This window comes from Poeciliopsis prolifica, unplaced genomic scaffold, assembly GCF_027474105.1.
Source record: "Poeciliopsis prolifica strain line A6 unplaced genomic scaffold, Auburn_PproV2 SCAFFOLD121, whole genome shotgun sequence".
Taxonomy (NCBI): Eukaryota; Metazoa; Chordata; class Actinopteri; order Cyprinodontiformes; family Poeciliidae; genus Poeciliopsis; species Poeciliopsis prolifica.
The window spans coordinates 178,176-196,263 of record NW_026562496.1 but is presented as its reverse complement, the minus strand read 5'-3'; the positions used below and the strand labels follow the sequence as shown (position 1 = coordinate 196,263).

The window sequence follows — 18,088 nt, the reverse complement described above, 5'->3', positions numbered from 1 at the left end:
TTTTTTCCACAGTTAACAATTATTCACTTCTTGGAATTGTTCTGTCTTTTAAAATTCTAGTAATTGACTTTGACATTTTTGGTTGCGATACGAATATAACTAAAATTTAAGCAGTGTGAATATTTTTGCAAGGCAGTGCGTGATCCATTCTGTTTTCAGCAGAACTGACCAGCAAATGGTGTACTCCCCTAAACGGGCTCCACATGGTGAGAGCAGAGAGGGCCAACCTGTGGAAGAGTCTGAAATCCTGCTCCTAAAATCTCCCAGGAAAACAAAAGAGCCTTCGTTGCTTTGGGCTTTGTGCTTGACCTTTGGACCCTACTTCCTCATCTCCTGCCTCTATAAAATAATCCAGGACATTCTCATGTTTGTTGGTCCTGAGATCCTTAGGTGAGTAGATTAAATATCAAGTTTTTGACTTGATATTTAGAGTTTTATACAATGAAATTTTATTTGTAGCATTGCTTGGTTAATGATTAATGACTTGGATGATAGTTTTTCTAATCACACGTATTAGTTGCGTGGGCTAATGTTTCTATATCAAGCTTGTAGATGGAGTTATACAATTTTGTCTTTTGAGCTGGTTGGACAAGGCGATTCTAAAATCTTCCGTTACTTTGTAAAGTATTTCAGAACAAGGAGCAAACCGAAATAATGTCAGAACACTTACATTCTGGGTTTCCACTGACATAATTGACCAAATTAGAATTACAAAAAAATAATACAGAAGTTTATATATACATACACTTTTTTGTTGCACCACACAAGCCATGCCAGTTAGTATGTTCCAGCAAAGTGCTCGTTTGGAGGCCCTGGCCTTTGTGGACAATGCACAGCTGGCTCCACTAGAGGTTTTAAGGCATTGCAAAGTTCATCGGAAGTTGAATTTGTCATTTGAAAGTGTTGAATCTATATAGCTTCTGTAAAATCACCAACTACAATTTCCAAAATGTGCCACATATGTAGCCATTGCTAAGTAGAAGCAGTTTGTTGAGAGTTTGTTTATGTTTGTTGTTAAGTCAGCAGACATGACACCAGTTAACAATAGTGGTTCCCAACTCAGCAACTTTCTTGCTATATTTAGTGACTTTTCAGGCAAAGAAATTGATATTGGTGAAAGTCTGAATCAACAGGTCAGGCTTTTTAAAGATCGGTAATAGGCTAGAAAACTGCAATAAGTAAGATGAAGAAAGTTCGCAACTGAATCCATGGTTGTTCATGGTAGAAGTCCTTTAGAACAAGACTGGAAAGTTTATTATTTATTATTCTTTATTCATTGTGGCCATTATGTTGTGTCTTTTTTCTTGATTCCAACAGACTGCTTATACACTTTGTGAATGACTCCAGAGCCCCCTCCTGGCAGGGCTATTTTTACACAGCTTTACTCTTCATATGCACCTGTGTGCAGTCGCTGATTCTTCAGAGGTACTTTCATGTCTGCTTTGTCTCAGGCATGCGTCTGCGTACCGCCATCATCGGAGCTGTCTACAGGAAGGTACTGGCAACAGCAGCACGTGCTTCATAAACATTGTAGAATCTTTCCTGTATAATAAATTAATGGAAATTAATGATATTGAGCTCACTTTAAGTGTGGATGAATACTTGTGGTACCTCTTGAATTTCAACTGTTTTCACATTTTCTCTTGCCATAAACCTCAATGCATTTCATAGAATGTTATGTGGCAAACCAGCATATGTACTGGTAAATGAGCTGAAAACAGTCCCGTCTTCAACAACGGTAGACAGCTGATTGTGAAATGCTCACATTTCATTATGAGATTTTTTATGACTTTAGCCCTTGTATCCCCTCGGGAAAATTTTTGTTTTTTCAAAACTTCACCGATGAATTTCAGTCCCGATGGCTTGTATTAGACTGGCGTGTTGCTACCATCTGCGGGAGTCCTCCAGTGCTTTGAATACTCCGTCAAAGCAATGGTTATGTTTATGGTGACTGATCAAATTTGGCGTGTTTAAGGTCAAGCTTTTTTTTGTTTCTCGTGGAACGTTCTTTCAACATTCATTTGTTAAACAAAGCTAGCATTTTAACCTCTTCTGAAACTTTAAAGAAGTTCCAAACTGCAGCTTTTATGGTTTCTGTTTACTGACAAACTGGGCCGCATTCACGTGGCGTTGAAAGTTCCCAGTTTGTGGGTCATTTGTGACTTTTTTTGTTTGTTTCTCTTGTTTGCGTGTAGCGTACTGCTGAAGTTGGTATATTAGTATATTATTTTTAGCTATTATTTAAATTATGACTGAGTGGTTTTCTGACGTGAGAAAATTTTAACATGATTTACTTACGGTCATTTCCTTAGTGTAATGCCCAGCATGCACTACATTATTTTAGAGCTGCTAGTCGATTGTCGGCCCATTTTCAAAACCTGAGAGACACATTAGCCGACAGAAATCCTGGATATAATGGTTTGATTGAACCGTGTGGTGTCCAACAATGGGCACAAAATAATAAGTCTAGTTAACTAATTTTGAAACCAGTCATTAATCAACACTTTACTATAATCTGCCTGCAATGCATGTGGCTGGTGTCAGTCCTGACAGAAGGAAAATTTAGGTCACTTTAACAAAGAACAGCTGAAAAGTTACCGGGTTTATCAACTGCGGTAAAAATTTCGCTCCAACTCCTCCCCTTGTTATTTATATTTTCTATGCACAAAATGTTCAATGAACATTCCTGTTGTTTCCACATATCATCTCTGATGTCCACTAGACTTCGGGTTGTGTCGTGTCAGCTGTTTGGGATTCCCCTCCGTGGTTTCCCCTCAGAAAGCACGGAGGAGAATCCACGCTTTCTGATTGGCTAGCTGTCACATTCAACAGGCTGCATTAATGCTCCCAGTCAGTAAAAACCCTTGATTTAGATTGGAGTGGTCACGACAATCTACCGTAACACACCACACAAGCGACAATCTTAGAACGTTTTAAGATTGTTGTTTGGGGCAAAAAATTGCATCAGGCAGTCGAATATGCCCGTCTTCTCTATTTAAATCTAATGATTACTGAAGGGCAATATGTACTATGCAGACTTCATAATCTGCACTCTTTTGGTTGAATGCAGTATTTATTTCCCCTTTGGCTTTATGTTGTTTAGTTTTTATTCAAGTGCATTCTTTTTGTCAATGGAGACTGAGAATCCACTTTATTTTTGTTTTTGGTTGTTTTCTTTATTTTGTTCATCAGTTCCAATGTTAAGTGTTCTTTTGAACATGACGTGCGTCTACCTTTGGCAGGAAATCGCATGTATTATTATGTAATTTCCATTAAATTAGTGTAAAAAGGTCTTCAAACAATATTATTGTTTATCACAATAATTTTTGAGACAATTAATCGCTCAGCAGAATCTGTTATCTTGACAGGCCTGCACAATAACAGAGTACCATCACCTGTAGTCTTCCCACTCTGGCCAAGATGCTGAGAATGCTGTCTCACTTGATGCTGAGAGTGCATTTGACTGGGTAGAGTGGGAATATCTATTTGCTGATTTAAAACACTTTTCTCCCTTGAAATAAATGTAACCAGACATTGAAAAATGCATAAGTTATCAATTATTTAGCATGATCACCAGATAGTTCCTTTCTCTTTACCTAGACTGAAGAAGTATCTTACTTGGGAATTAAAATTACTAGGGGTGCATGATAAATATTGCCCTAATAATAAATTATGATGTTATTGTTATGGGTCTGATATGACTTATCACTAACGGGACAGTTAACACTTTTGGTGCCATCTGTGTTTTTTAATCAATCACTCCCACTCTCTGACATGCTATCACTTAGTGAATTTGCTCTTTCAGGCCTTGGTCATAAGCAACGCAGCACGCCGCACATCAACTGTGGGAGAAATTGTCAATCTGATGTCTGTGGATGCTCAGCGCTTCATGGATCTGGTCACATACATCAATATGGTTTGGTCTGCCCCTCTGCAGGTGGTGCTAGCCCTCTATTTTCTGTGGCAGGTAAAATTCCTGAGAATGTAAAGCTGCTGTTTAAATTATTGATCACTGATGCTTTTCTGTGTGTTTTCTTGAGGGCAAATTCTCATTTTATGTGTTTATTTGTTCAGAACTTGGGTCCATCTGTCCTAGCAGGAGTAGCTGTGATGGTTCTGATGGTTCCGATTAATGCTGTGATTGCCATGAAGACTAAAACCTACCAGGTAAACTATCTCACAACGCCTGACATGTAACTCCAATACATGTGACCCCTGGTCACATGTATTTATTGTGACTTCATAATAAATACATGACATCAATAAATACGTGGCATGGTTAAGTTCATCTTTTACTGTAATCATGTGTTGAACAGGTGGCTCAGATGAAAAGCAAAGACAGTCGCATTAAGCTGATGAATGAGATGCTGAATGGCATAAAGGTGCTAAAACTCTACGCATGGGAGCTGGCCTTCAAAGAAAAGGTGTCAGAAATCCGTGAGAGTGAGCTGCGTGTGCTGAAGAAGACAGCTTACCTGGGAGCCATTTCCACCTTCACCTGGGTCTGTGCTCCCTTTCTGGTGAGTCCTGCTCTGAGAAAATGATGTTCATTATTCCACTTCTTCTCTGCTGATATAAACATTTCAGTGATTAAAAACACATAAAAACATTAAATTGATTCCGAGTGTTTTCTGCTGCTCTACAGGTTGCCCTGTCTACTTTTGCAGTGTATGTGCTGATTGACGAAAGGAATGTGCTCGATGCTCAGAAGGCCTTTGTGTCGCTTGCACTTTTCAATATTCTGCGCTTTCCTCTCAACATGCTGCCAATGGTCATAAGTAGCATTGTACAGGTTGGTGGACTTCTATTCCTCCTGTTTAGTTCTCATTGCTGTATCAGAGTCTGTTGTTTGCAATTCACAATCCTCACCACAAAGATGATTAATTCCATGCCAACTAACTGTATTACAACCCTCCCCTGGCCCCCCTCTGATCTGATTTATTCTTTCTCTGCTGTGTCTGAGGGACCCTCAACATGTTTTGCTTGATACTAACCTGTTAAAAAATGTATAGTCAAATCTTTGATTCAGGAAGAACAGTGTGGTTTTTGTCCTGGTTGTGGAACACTGGAGCAGCTCTACACCCTCAGCAGGATCCTGGAGGGTGTGTAGGAATTCGCCCAGCCAGTCTACATGTGTTTTGAGCCTATATGACTCCAATGGAGTCATGTTAGGCCCCTGTGTGGCCACTGTCAGTCTGGTTTGCATTGCTAGTACTAAGCCAGGCTTGTTTCCAGTGAGAGCTGAACTATGACAAGGTTACCCTTTATCATTTTTAGTATATTAAATCCAAATTAATTCATCAGTTAGTGTATTTAAAATGACGCTATAATGACTTAGACTTAGACTTAGACTCGTACTTTATTGATCCCTTGGGAAGACTCCCTCAGGAAATTGAAGTTACCAGCAGCTTACAGGCAGAAAAGTGGCACACAGTGCGCAAAATACAAAAGAATACAACAGATATAAATTAAATACAAAGGTACACACTAAATGTCAGTAGCCAAAACCCCAAATTAAGCAAAAATAAGCAAGGAATAAGAATATGAATAAAATATAAATACAACACAAAAGAAAGTATAGGAATATGGCGGATAGATTGACCAGTGATATGGTATTGCACTATATGGTTTGGCCTGAGAAGTGTGAATATTTGCAGAAAAGTACAAGGGGTCACTACTCCTTCTTCCCTCTGTCCTGTGTCACCTCCCACCCCCCAGTGAGGAGTTGTACAGTCTGAAGGCGTGAGGGACAAAGGAGTTCTTGAATCTTGGGAAGCAGCAGTCTGTCACTGAATAGGCTCCTCTGGCTGCTGATGACGGCATGTAGAGGGTGGCTGCTATCGTCCATGATGTCCAGCAGTTTGTTCAGTGTCCTCGCCTCTGCCACCGTCACCAGAGAGTCCAGCTTCATGCCGACCACAGAGCCGGTACGCCTGATCAGTTTGTCCATTCTGGACGTGTCCTTCTTGGATGTGCTGCCTCCCCAGCACACCACGGTGTAGAAGAGGACACTGGCAATCACTGACTGGTAGAACATCCACAGCAGTTTGCTGCAGATGTTAAAGGACCGCAGTCTCCTCAGGAAGTACATCCTGCTCTGCACCTTCCTGTACAGGTGGCTGGTGTGTTTTGACCAATCCAGTTTACTGTCCAGCCACAGCCCAAGGTACTTGTAGGAGTCCACGACCTCAACCTCTGTTCCCTCTAGTACGACTGGTCTCAGCTTTGGTCTGGACCTCCCAAAGTCTATAACCAGCTCCTTTGTCTTAGAGGTGTTGAGTTCCAGATGGTTTGTGTGGCACCAGAGAGCAAAGTCCCTCACCAGACAGCGATATTCCTCCTCTCTGTCGTCCCTGATACATCCGACTATGGCTGTGTCATCAGCATACTTCTGTATGTGGCACAGTTCCGAGTTGTAGTGGAAGTCAGAGGAGTACAGGGTGAAGAGAAGAGGGGCCAGCACTGTGCCCTGAGGGGCTCCTGTGCTGCTGACCACAGTGTCAGACACGGTGTCCTTCAGCCTGACATACTGCGGCCTGTTGGTGAGGTAACTATGGATCCAGGTGACCAGGTGCTGGTCCACTCCCATGCTGTTTAGTTTGTCCTGGAGCAGAAGGGGCTGGATTGTATTGAAGGCACTGGAGAAGTCCAAGAAAAGGATCCTCACTGTGCCACTGCCCTTATCCAGGTGGGAGTGGGCCCGGTGCTGCAGGTAGAGGATGGCATCCTCCACACCAACATCTGACTGGTAGGCGAATTGCAGGAGATCCTGGGCATGTTCCACCTGAGGTCTGAGGAGGCCGAGGAAGAGCCGCTCCAACGTCTTCATCAGGTGTGAAGTGAGTGCCACGGGCCGAAAGTCATTCGGCTCGCTGGGCCTGTTCTTCTTGGGCACTGGGACGATGCAGGATGTCTTTGAGTGGGTGGGCTCTTCCCTTAGCTGCAGGCTGAGGTTGAAGATCCGCTGTAGTGGCTCTCCCATTTAGAACTGCCCCATGGTATAAATGAACTAAGCAGCTGCATAAGCTGTGGTTCCTAAATGAAGGAGAATATCCAAACAATGCAATCTGGGGGTCTGGAGCCAACGTGCACTATATACTATGTCTATGAAATGAGTCTATGAAACACCTTGAACTGAATTAACTGGTGCTTTACATTGATATAACATGATCGAATCCTCCCAAGACCCTCCTCCCAGACCTCACTCCCAATCTGCAAACCCAGCTCCTCCTCCCACTCAGCTCTCAAGGAATTTGTGGCTAAATTAATTCGCTCTGCAGAGATGTCAACAAAATTTGAGATCTTTTGTTTTTATTCTGGAGAGCCCAACAGCATTTGCCCTGTAATGAGCTTCCTGTTTTTGGAGCGGTCTCAAAGTCCAGTTGCAATCTCAGAGTTAACTTCACCCAGACTGAGTCCGAGGTTTTTAGGCGGATCAGAGTTCACTTTTTCAGTCAGTTTTTTCATTCAAATTTGCATTCACAGTCCCCAAACAAATCAGACTTTCTGGACAAACAAATTACACTCTGATGAAAGTGGACTAAACAGGGCTGGCATTAATTCCCTTTGGGATTAATAAAGTGTTTTTGAATTTGAGTTTGAGAAAGGAGACATATAACATACAATCTAAAAAAAGAGTACAGTATTTATTATGCTTAGATTCTCATTTTCCCCTTGATTTATTATTTACCACTTTTATTTTTAGTTTTTATTTCAGTTCAATAAAACATTTAAACACAAGAGATTTAGTCATATACCATTTAGTTGTCTGATAGGATAGAAATGCATTCGCACTGTTTTCATTCTTCAGTCTTTAGTCAAAATAAGTCTGTTGCATCAAATTAAATATTATATTGCTTTGCATTAAGCCTACATGATTGTCTCAGAGATGAGATAGTGAATGTCCTTATTCCTCCAGTAAGTAACTCACTCACATACTGTATTGTGGCTTTATGTCACAGCTTGAAGAACTCACAATCTGAGCTGTGTATTATTGTTCTACTGCTCTGTGTTATGGAGTTAGAATGGATCAGTTGTAATCCGCAGCTCACTGTGCTGTGGCACGGTGTCACAACATGAATGGATTGTATCCTGATTTGCAGTACAGCTGCTGCGCTGAAGTGGCACTGTGTCTCTTACTTCAGCTTTTATTCTGTCACAGAACTCAGAAGTTCCATCTAATTGTTACTTTATCTGAACTCAGAAATAAATGAGGTCTGAAGTGATTTGCTTCAGTTTGTTTTCTCAAATGATTTCTTCATTTGAACAGATTGATCATGAATGTCACAGCACAATTGTCCAGCTGCAAGCATAGGGTGCACTAAATTTAACTGGAATTAAAAGGTGATAAAGTTTAGTTTATGATGTTCCAACATGCACAGTTGTGGTCAGCATAATAATTTGACTCATAAGTAAATGCTGCTATCCAAGATAAGCATGTACCTGATACTCTATCTGGTTTGAAAGAAAAAAAGGTCAGTATTGACTTTGTGCAACTTTCAATAACACTGTTCTTGAAAGAAGATCACCACTCAGCTGCTACAGAAGAAATCTGGGGTGATGTTTTGTTATTTGTCATTTTTATTCTGCATTATAGACCTCTTTCCAAGCTGTCTTTTTTTCTTTTTTGCCATCACTATAGCTAATAAAATCTCTAAGTTGCTGTGAAACCTATGACGTGATAGCCACTAGTCAACTCAACTTTCATTATATTGTCCTCAACTTTAAAAAGCTGAGGACAGGGGTGGTATGGGGTAAAGCACAACCTACATATGGAGGCCTTAGTCATTGTGGATGTCACAAGGTTGATTCCCAGCACGTCTTCCCTCTCTTTTATTACCCAGTTTCCTGTCTAACCACTCTCAAACTAAGGCCACTACAGCCAAAAACAACTTAAAAGAAAAAATATATATATCAAATGGTGAAACCCTTACTATGAGAACATTGTTGCACAGTGATGTAACTGTTATAGCATGAAAGACTGGTTCAATTCTTATCTCAAGGCTTGCATGAATGTTGTAAAACTTGATCAATCTTGACTCTAGTCTTCTTTCATTTGGTCTGTTTTCAGGTCAGTGTGTCTCTGAAGAGGCTAAGAGTATTTTTGTCACATGAGGAGCTGCAAGAAGACAGTGTGGAGCACAAAACAATGGCTGCCTGTAAGGCTCTCCAAATGTGTTGTCTAATACCAGTCATGGAAGAAAATTCAAACCTTTAAGATTTTACAGATCTATACTATTAGGATTACACACCAAGCTTACAGTTATTAGTCAATAATTTTGGACCTGAGGGGTGGATTGCAGTTAATTCAATATGTTAAACTTCTAAATGAAAACTCAAGATATGCTTTCAATTTGAGTCTTGTAAAAAGATTAACTGAAAATTATACAAATAAAGTCTTAAGAAATAGTTTGACATATTACTAAAGAGCTGTATTATATAGTACAAAGCCTCAGGGGGGACATGGAAGATTTATTTTTCTTTTGCGATATCTCAAATTGGTTTTGCATTCTCTTGCAGTAATGTACTGATCAGATGATGTAGCATACTTGAATACTGAAAGTCTTTCTTACAGTGGCCACCATATTTCTGCTATAAGTTTTCGTAAGATTTTCCATGTATGTTAATATCTTGTTTGTGAGATATCTACAGTTTTCTATGTATACAAAATTGACCAGGGTGTATTTGCTTATGCGAGAGAAAGCAAAACTTATTTCGAAGGAATGTGATACTTTTGCTATCCAAAATAAATATTTCCCATGTCCCCTAGTAGGCTCCATAATATAGCTCACTCCAAAAGTTTATGTTGTACAAGAAAATTTGATTAAAAAAAAAAAAAAATCAACATGTCTCCGACCCAATCTTGAAGGAAAGGGCTCTTATTTATAAAGTTACTTCATTTATGTAGATATTCTTTTCCAGCCCCACACAGCATCTCTATAGTAGATGGAATCTTCAGGTGGTCCAGAGCTGAATCACCAACACTCAAGAGGTAGGTCCCATTTACCCTGAATATGTGGAAACCTGCAAGCTTTTATTATTTAATTACTATACAAATGAGCCTGAGAATTTCCTGATTACAAGTGATCTGAGAAGACGGATCTGTGGTTGTGTATATGTGTTTGTGTTCAGGTTGAATGTGTGCATCCCAGAAGGCTCATTGGTAGCAGTGGTGGGACACGTTGGCTCAGGAAAGTCCTCTCTGCTCTCTGCCCTCCTGGGGGAGATGGACAAAGTTGAAGGATCTGTGGTTGTGAAGGTGGCTGCTCTTATTCTTTCACATTGTCACAAATCAAAGACACATATACACTAGACTAGCGTTTCTCAACGGGGGCTTTCAGAGGACAGCAGGGGACGTTGGCAGAAATTTTTACAAAGGGAGGTGCTGCGATTCCTTTGGGGGGCGTTTGCTGGAAGGTAATCTTTACTTCTTAAATTCACAACAATACCATTTTAGACTTTGAGCAACTTGCTAAAATTGTATTGTGTAACATTAAAACATGCTTGGCTACGACTGTATAATCCTTCCATGGGTGATGCCACAATAGATAATGTTCATTTCATACAGTTAACATCGGTGTCATAATCCAGTATGAAATGGTACCACCACAACATTTTTGAATTGCAATCATCAGAATACCAGGAATTTTCACTGTTGTTTTAAAAAGCTTATGTCAGTTTGCTTTTTTCCATTGATAGGCTTCCCGACAGCTCCACGCCAAGCTTAAACAACAGTGATCTGTTTCATAAGATTCCATTTCTTTTTATGTGCTTTGGGCACATCATAATTATTTGTGTCTATGTTTTTTCTCAATTGTTTTGTATAGAATTTAGTTGAATTACTTTTTAATATATTTTGTAGTTTGGATAATTCCTTTTTCGTAATTTTGATTTTGTTAACCACAGTGGCAACCGACATCTCCAGTCTGCCATGTGGCATTTTTGTTAGCCTTTGTTTGTTTGCTGTTTTTCTTGTGATTTTGGCCTGATGGAATTGGTTGTCCCATTTTTGATTCTTTCTTTGCAGTAGATTCTTTTTCTTTTTTCATTTAGTCCAGGGCTTCAACAGCCCTGTATAGAGTTGGTCCCCTGCTGCACTAGCTTCAACTTTCTGTTAATACTTTTGAGGTTTTGTTTTTTCCTCTTTTTTGGGACATGAGGAACTGAGGGTATTTAATTCTCTCTCTTTTTTCATCCACAGAAACTCAAAACAGCTGAACCAAAAGAAAAGTTTAAGAGACTTTTAAAATAAAATCTTTTATTTTTTGAACCCTCATTTTTGCCTACATGTCCTCAAATATGTTGTGCCCTTGTTGGATGTAACAATTGGGCCCAGAAAAATCTTTTTCTTTAAGAGGTTGGAGAGTGTAGGGCAGAAGGCACTGGCTCGTAAATTTCACCCAGAGAGCAGAACATATGTCAGAAAGCTCGAGAGTTTTCTCCTGCCTTGCTTGGATGAACCCTTCACAGGCCACTTGTCAGGATCTTTTCATAAAATCTGTTAAAAAAAAAAAAAAGTAAAAGGTAGAATAAAGTAGGTTGGTTGTTGTAATGTGAGTGTAAAGCACTGTATATGATGTCCTGGGTTGTAGACTGAAATAATAATGTGAGATTTAATCTGAAAATGAGATGATTCCATATGAATCTGCATACATACATGTATGTTGCTTTCAGGGTTCCGTGGCCTACGTTCCACAGCAGGCCTGGATCCAGAACTCCACACTGAAAGAAAACATCATTTTTGGTCAGAAGAGGAGAGAAGACTGGTACAACCATGTGGTGGAAGTGTGTGCTCTCCAGCCAGACCTGGAGATTCTCCCTGCAGGGGATGAGACAGAGATTGGAGAGAAGGTATTGACTGAGGATCACTCTGCCCATTAATCACTATAACATAGCATAGTATATATTATTTAGACATTCATCTCTCCATATATAGTTATTTTGAGGGAAAAATAAATTTACATAGTTACATAAGCTACAACTTTTCATTATGTCAAAGTCATTTTTGTCAGTGTTGTCCCATAAAAACATATACTTAAATATCTGCAGGAATGTCAGGGATGTACTCATTCGGATGTTTTGACGATCTGAAATATTTGGCATTTGTTCAGTCTGTTTTTTAAATGTATCTCATTCTGGAGCTGATCCCATACATAAGCAGTAATATAATGCTTTTTATATTCTCAAATTCAATTGCAGCTCATCATCAATAGGAAGAGCATTTAATTAAGTCACACATAAGGTTGTCTGTTGAAAAACAAATTTAAGCAGGTCCAGGCTTATGTCCTTCTTTTTTTTCTATGTGATGCCAAAGCCAAAAATAATTAATTCTGTGTAGCTGCTGAGATGTTTTCATTTTAGTTCCTTACCCATTCTGTGTTTAGGGAGTGAATCTGTCTGGTGGCCAGAAGCAACGAGTGAGCCTGGCCAGGGCAGTGTATTGTGACCGTGCTGTATACTTGCTGGATGACCCACTGTCTGCTGTTGATGCTCATGTTGGAAAGCACATCTTTGATTATGTCATTGGCCCACAGGGCATACTGAGGGACAAGGTGGGTGAACAAACCTGAATCTGAGCCCACTCCATTTTGGTTTACATTTCCTGAAGAAGAAAGTGCTCATGTTTTCTTTATAGGTTTCCTATAAAGGTTTAATTTCTTTCATTCATTGTTCGTTCAATGCCATGTAATTTGGCACATTGCAATGTGAAAGCAAACCACACCACCTGAAAAATGAAGCAAATATTCCCTAATGGAATCGTTTCTAGGTGTGAATACTCCCTAAATTTTACCTTTGAGTGTATTGAGACTTTTTTCCAGCATTCACAGTGCATACTAGAACATTTTCCAGTGTTGTGGTTTTACATCAGTCTGCACTTCCCCATCAATATGTTCCCAGCCCATAACCAGTGTTCTAACTATCTGTGTTATCCTTCAATCTGTCCTGCCTTGGAGTAAGGCACATCCGCACATCGAAGCTCCGTCACATACTGCTTACTCAGCAGATTTCTTATTTATATATCCTACCTATGGAAGGTTTGTTTTTTCTGTTCTATTCCACCAAAGACTAAGGTAAGCTTTATTTAACTTAGGGTAGGTCGTGATCTTAGCATAATTTTTTTTCCCACCCCCTCACAGCTATTCAGTGCCAACTATAAACCTATCTTAGCCTGTCTTTTATTATCACTGTTACTGATGTATAAAAAACATATATAAAATTAATTAATTAACAAAGGATGCATAATCCACCAAGCTTATAATACACTGTAATTTAAATGAGTTTTACAAATTCTGATAAGCTGACGGGTCAAATATCCATTCAGAATTTTTTGATGAGCGTAAAACCTTCTGACATTGGATTTTTAACTAAATATTACAGGATGTAAATATACATGTCATTCTTTATAGTATGCTTTTTAAGCTGTTAGGACTTGTGAAAATCTGCAAGAAATGTAAACTTTTGCAACCAGGTCTTGGTTTTAAAATGTATAGCTATTGTTTGCTGTATATTCACTAAACGCTGAAGAATAAGTGGTAATAACTGCCGAAAAGGGCCATAATTTAAATGCTATTCATGTCCTTAATCTTCTGATTAGAAGTGTCCTTTCTTATGTCCTTTAGTTTTAGCAAAAACACCTGCACTAATAGGCAGCAGAATTAATTGGTAACAATGTGTATGTGTACAGACTCGTGTCCTGGTGACTCATGGATTGAGCTTCCTACCACAAACCGATCTGATCCTGGTCATGGTAGACGGGGAGATCACAGAAGTAGGCTCCTACCAACAGCTTTTAGTCCAGGAGGGAGCCTTTGCCGAGTTCCTGCGAACGTATGCCACTGTTGATCAAAATGAAGATGGTGGTAAGCAACATTTCATCATTTCAACATGTTCCAGTTGCCAGTTTTAGGAGTTGTTTTTTTTTTTTTTTACTCTCCAGAGAAAGTTGCTTATTTTGCCAAGTGGAGGCTTCAATAGTATTTCTCTCATTAATCTTAATGCTTCCTGTAGTGTCTGTAGAAGAGCCTAATTTAGATGTAGACCCTCCATTACGAAGTTTTCATTTTTACTTCCTGTCTTAGATTTAAAAACTGCGCCAAAGAATGGATCCAGAGCAGTAGAAAATGGTGATCTCCCTGCTCTTATTGGGTGAGTCAAACTGGATAACATGACGAGCTTTATATGCAGCACTGATCTGGGGTTTAAATGCATGCATTATAGACATTTATGTCTTTTTATGTTGACCTTTTAGTGAGCCTTAATGGTCAGTGAGATCTGGGGGATTGGGGTGTGAGGTTACTGAGGGCTTTGTAAGTGAGGAGTAGTTTGTATTGTGTCTGGTTTTCAACAGGGTGACATGGTCAGTGGAGCACAGTTCATGTTGGATGCTGTTGCAGGAGTGGAGTCTATGAAACCGTGGAAATGAGCAGTGAAATGAGTAGCATTGCATTGGTGAAAGAAAGACATCTCTTAAAAAAAAACAGGCATGAACCCTGACAACATGGACAGTTTTAGACTGTGTGCAGAAAGTTGCCCACATAAAATCCAGGGTGATTGAGAGGCTGTTCAATGGAATGATTACACACAGAAGGCCCGCCTACAAAGTCATACATATATTCACCTCTTTGGCAACTACCAGGATGCAGAGGAGTAACTGCACCATTGATGAGCCTCACAGCATGTCATTTGAGCACTCAACTACAGACTCCTTCCTCCTACTCTGGCTGTCAGACCTCATTTAGTTTCCTTCGCAACAGCAAAACAGTTGTTTAATCCTCGTTTTAATGTCAGTCAGTAAGAATTAACAGTTAAGACATCAGTAAAAAAAGAATGTGTCAAAGCTTTTGACAAAGTTCTGGCTGGATATATAACCACTCTTCTAACCAGAAATCCTAGGGTACATATGAACTGGATTGTATCTTGGAATAGATGTAGCTTTTACACCTGGTCTGTAATTTTTCAACAAAGTCACTAAAACCAGTTCTGATGTGTGTTTGGACTCATTCTCTAGTTTGAACATCCAGCTGAGTCTAGGTTTCAACCAAAATGAATATGACATCTCTTCAATAATAAATGAATATAAACATCAGAGCTACGCAAACTACCTTTAATCTGCTTTATTCTTTAAGACACATTATTTTTACCAAACATTTGTCATAATATATAGAATTTTTTGACAATTACAAGCCTGTGTGCTCCTTTTTCTGGGTAGTGAGCCGGCTGTTAAGAATGAAACCCAAAAGCCCCATAAGACTGATGCCAGAGAACTGAACAAGACCAAGAACCCTGAGGTGGGGAAGCTGACTGAAGCTGACAAGGCCAGTACTGGGCGGGTAAGTACAGTAAAAAAACAACAATATGCAATATTGTTAGATCCTTTATTGAAAATAATATGATAGAAAACAGTAGAAGAGTCTTCTGGAAGTTACTAGGCCATAAAAACTGAGCAGGTACAGCCTCAGATTGACAACAGCATGTTTTATGTAACTGCATTGTTTCCTAACAGCGACTGTAGTATAGTTGTCTTGCGATCAGAAGGTGTTGGCTTCAATTCCAGCTTTCTCCTGTCATGTGGTGATTTTCCCTGGGCAAGGTACTTAACCCAAAGAGTAGCTAACTAGCTGGTACTTAACACAGTAACTTTTGATAAATTTATTTTTATTTAAAACAGGATGGCTTTTCTTCATGTTAAGCCTATAGTCCCTCTGTTTTAACAAATCATAAATAGAGCATGACATACAGATTAGTCTTTGAGTGCTTTAGCAAATTACTGTCATGTTCGGGTCTAATTTTCTTACCCACATGCAGAACAACCACAGGAGAGACAGAACTCAGTAAAAAGATATTTATTGCAAACAACGAGATGTGATAAGAGTTCTGGAAGGGGTTCAGAGATTCTTAAAGAACGGTTACGAGGCCAGACGTGGATACTGCCGTGGAGGGCGGACAAGTAAATTTGGGCGTGGGGAGAAAGACGAAGGAGAGGTCCGACTGCCAGCTGGAGATGTCAAGAAACTGGGATCAGACGGAGAGGACGACAATGGAACTTGGGCAACGAGTGGGTATTGATCAACGGTGTCACGAGAAAGGGAAACCGGAAAAACTAGAACCGGATCTTCTCAGGAAGTCATGAGGAAACACCTATAAATAGGAAAACAACAGAGGATTACTGGGAGTTCAACTCTTGAACAGAGCACAGAGAAATGCTCTGTTCAAGGTCAGATGAGGTCCTGGCAATCTGCTCCTTTTGAGTCCCGGAGATGATGAGCTGATGCAACACAGGTGCGCTGCAGCGTGGGCACGCATCACCATGGGGATGCCCTCTGGGGGGCAAACAGTGAAGCAGCAGGCGAACAAAAGAACCCACAAAGACCAAAAACCCCTGGCACCTAACAATTATTCATTGAAAGTAGTTGCTAAAATGTAGATTTATATCCTGAGCCTGACCCACAATTTATGGTGGATCTGGCTTCTGTGACCCAGTCAATAAACCTACAATACATAGAGAAAGACGATGCCCAATAAACTTGTGTCATTCTATAGTATAGTCAAAATAGAGGAATACATAACTTACCCTGTTAAGGAAGGAAAGAAAATGAACGAACTGCTCCACACATCGCTATCTGAGAGCTCCCAACTGTGCATTAAAGAGACATGGACAAAAGACTTTAGAGCTCGACTAGTGTAGCTGAACCGCTGCTACAGGATTATTCTACCACTGGGGGAGTGTTTGTGCAATCAGGTAGCATTCAGAGTCTTGCTGACTTCTAGTAAAATGTTACCTTTAAAAATTTTGTCAGAGAGAAAAAGTTAAATGTATTAAGTTTGATGATGCCACAATGTGAATTTTCTGTTCATTTGGTTGAGTATTAATTAAATGGAATGAAAATGAAATGCATCTACATGTAAATTTTCTTTTTAAAAAATAATGGGAAAAAATAGATTATAACATGATTTTTATTGACACTGTTCATAAAAATGACAGACAGCGAAAAAGTCTAGCACAACCTCTGCTCCAAACTGGAGACATTTTCGAATTGTGTAGTCATAGAAAGTTCTTAGTAGGGGGAAGTGGTCAACCAAGCCACAAAATCTACAATTTCCTTCTTTAAAAAGAAATAGGTTTTGCAATAGTGGAACAAACCTTTTTTTCTTGTGATTCGTTATAAGCCCTTTTTAAATTCTCCCTGTTTCTTGGGAGAGGGAGAAAATAAGAAAGTCTATTATAGAGCAGAAAACAGTGTCACTGAGTGCTTCAGGAGTGTCATTCAGAAGTACTCCACAGTACTTTGTCCGGGTGACCAAGCATACTAAATGGAATCAATTTTATTTAAGAAGAATCCCATATAGTCTTTATTGCTGCTTGACAAGCACTTTTAGGCACACATTTTCATATTGCTGTTTAACAGCAAAATTGAAAAAAGGATCTCCAAACCCTCAATCCTGTTGGTCAGAAGGTGTGATTATTTTTATTTAAATTCTATAAAGGAAACCCATAAATTCATCCTGTACAAAAACTAAATGGAAAGAGGCTGTATTTCCATAAATGTTACCTGTCATTTTATCAATCAGTGGCAGATTCTAGATGTTCTCCCTCCTTAGGTGAAGCTGTCTGTATTTTGGGCCTATCTGAAAGCCATCGGTGTACTTCTGTCCTGCATCAGTCTGCTGCTGTTCTTCACCCATCACCTGGTCTCCCTGTTCTCCAACTATTGGCTTAGCCTGTGGACCGATGACCTGGTAGTTAATGGCACTCAGCCTGACAGACTTAGGAGACTTGCTGTGTACGGTGGCTTTGGCCTGACCCAAGGTGAGTCAGAAAATAAGGCTTTGTGTTTGCATTATAGTTAAGTATTTACTGTGCCTTGTATTCATACTCTGCCAAGATTTTGTATTTTGTTGATACTTTAATATATTTTTAATGGGATTTCTTGTGGCAGAATTTAAGGGAGATATGTTTAATTTTTTTTATTTTTAAGTGTGGTTTGCATTTGTATTCAGCATTTCTAATTACTAAGTAATTATATTCCTCGAGTCTTTAAAGTTTGTAAGTGAACATTAGTGAGCATACCGCATCATAAAGACCAAAGTA

The 18,088-nt window shown here is 39.5% G+C and overlaps 1 protein-coding gene across 2 annotated transcripts in view; it reads left to right on the top strand.

Moving 5' to 3' along the window:
* Positions 1-18,088, top strand: part of abcc1 (ATP-binding cassette, sub-family C (CFTR/MRP), member 1) — a 50,815-nt gene that overhangs the window by 10,052 nt on the left and 22,675 nt on the right. For both annotated transcript variants that reach the window (XM_055024509.1, XM_055024510.1), the window contains exons 8-22: positions 163-390; positions 1,318-1,495; positions 3,806-3,967; positions 4,075-4,167; positions 4,317-4,520; positions 4,646-4,792; positions 9,071-9,158; positions 9,922-9,991; positions 10,132-10,258; positions 11,674-11,850; positions 12,384-12,551; positions 13,685-13,859; positions 14,079-14,145; positions 15,209-15,329; positions 17,599-17,806. In XM_055024509.1, the coding sequence (XP_054880484.1) occupies positions 163-390; positions 1,318-1,495; positions 3,806-3,967; positions 4,075-4,167; positions 4,317-4,520; positions 4,646-4,792; positions 9,071-9,158; positions 9,922-9,991; positions 10,132-10,258; positions 11,674-11,850; positions 12,384-12,551; positions 13,685-13,859; positions 14,079-14,145; positions 15,209-15,329; positions 17,599-17,806 (2,213 nt within the window). The remainder of the gene's footprint in view (positions 1-162; positions 391-1,317; positions 1,496-3,805; positions 3,968-4,074; positions 4,168-4,316; positions 4,521-4,645; positions 4,793-9,070; positions 9,159-9,921; positions 9,992-10,131; positions 10,259-11,673; positions 11,851-12,383; positions 12,552-13,684; positions 13,860-14,078; positions 14,146-15,208; positions 15,330-17,598; positions 17,807-18,088) is intronic.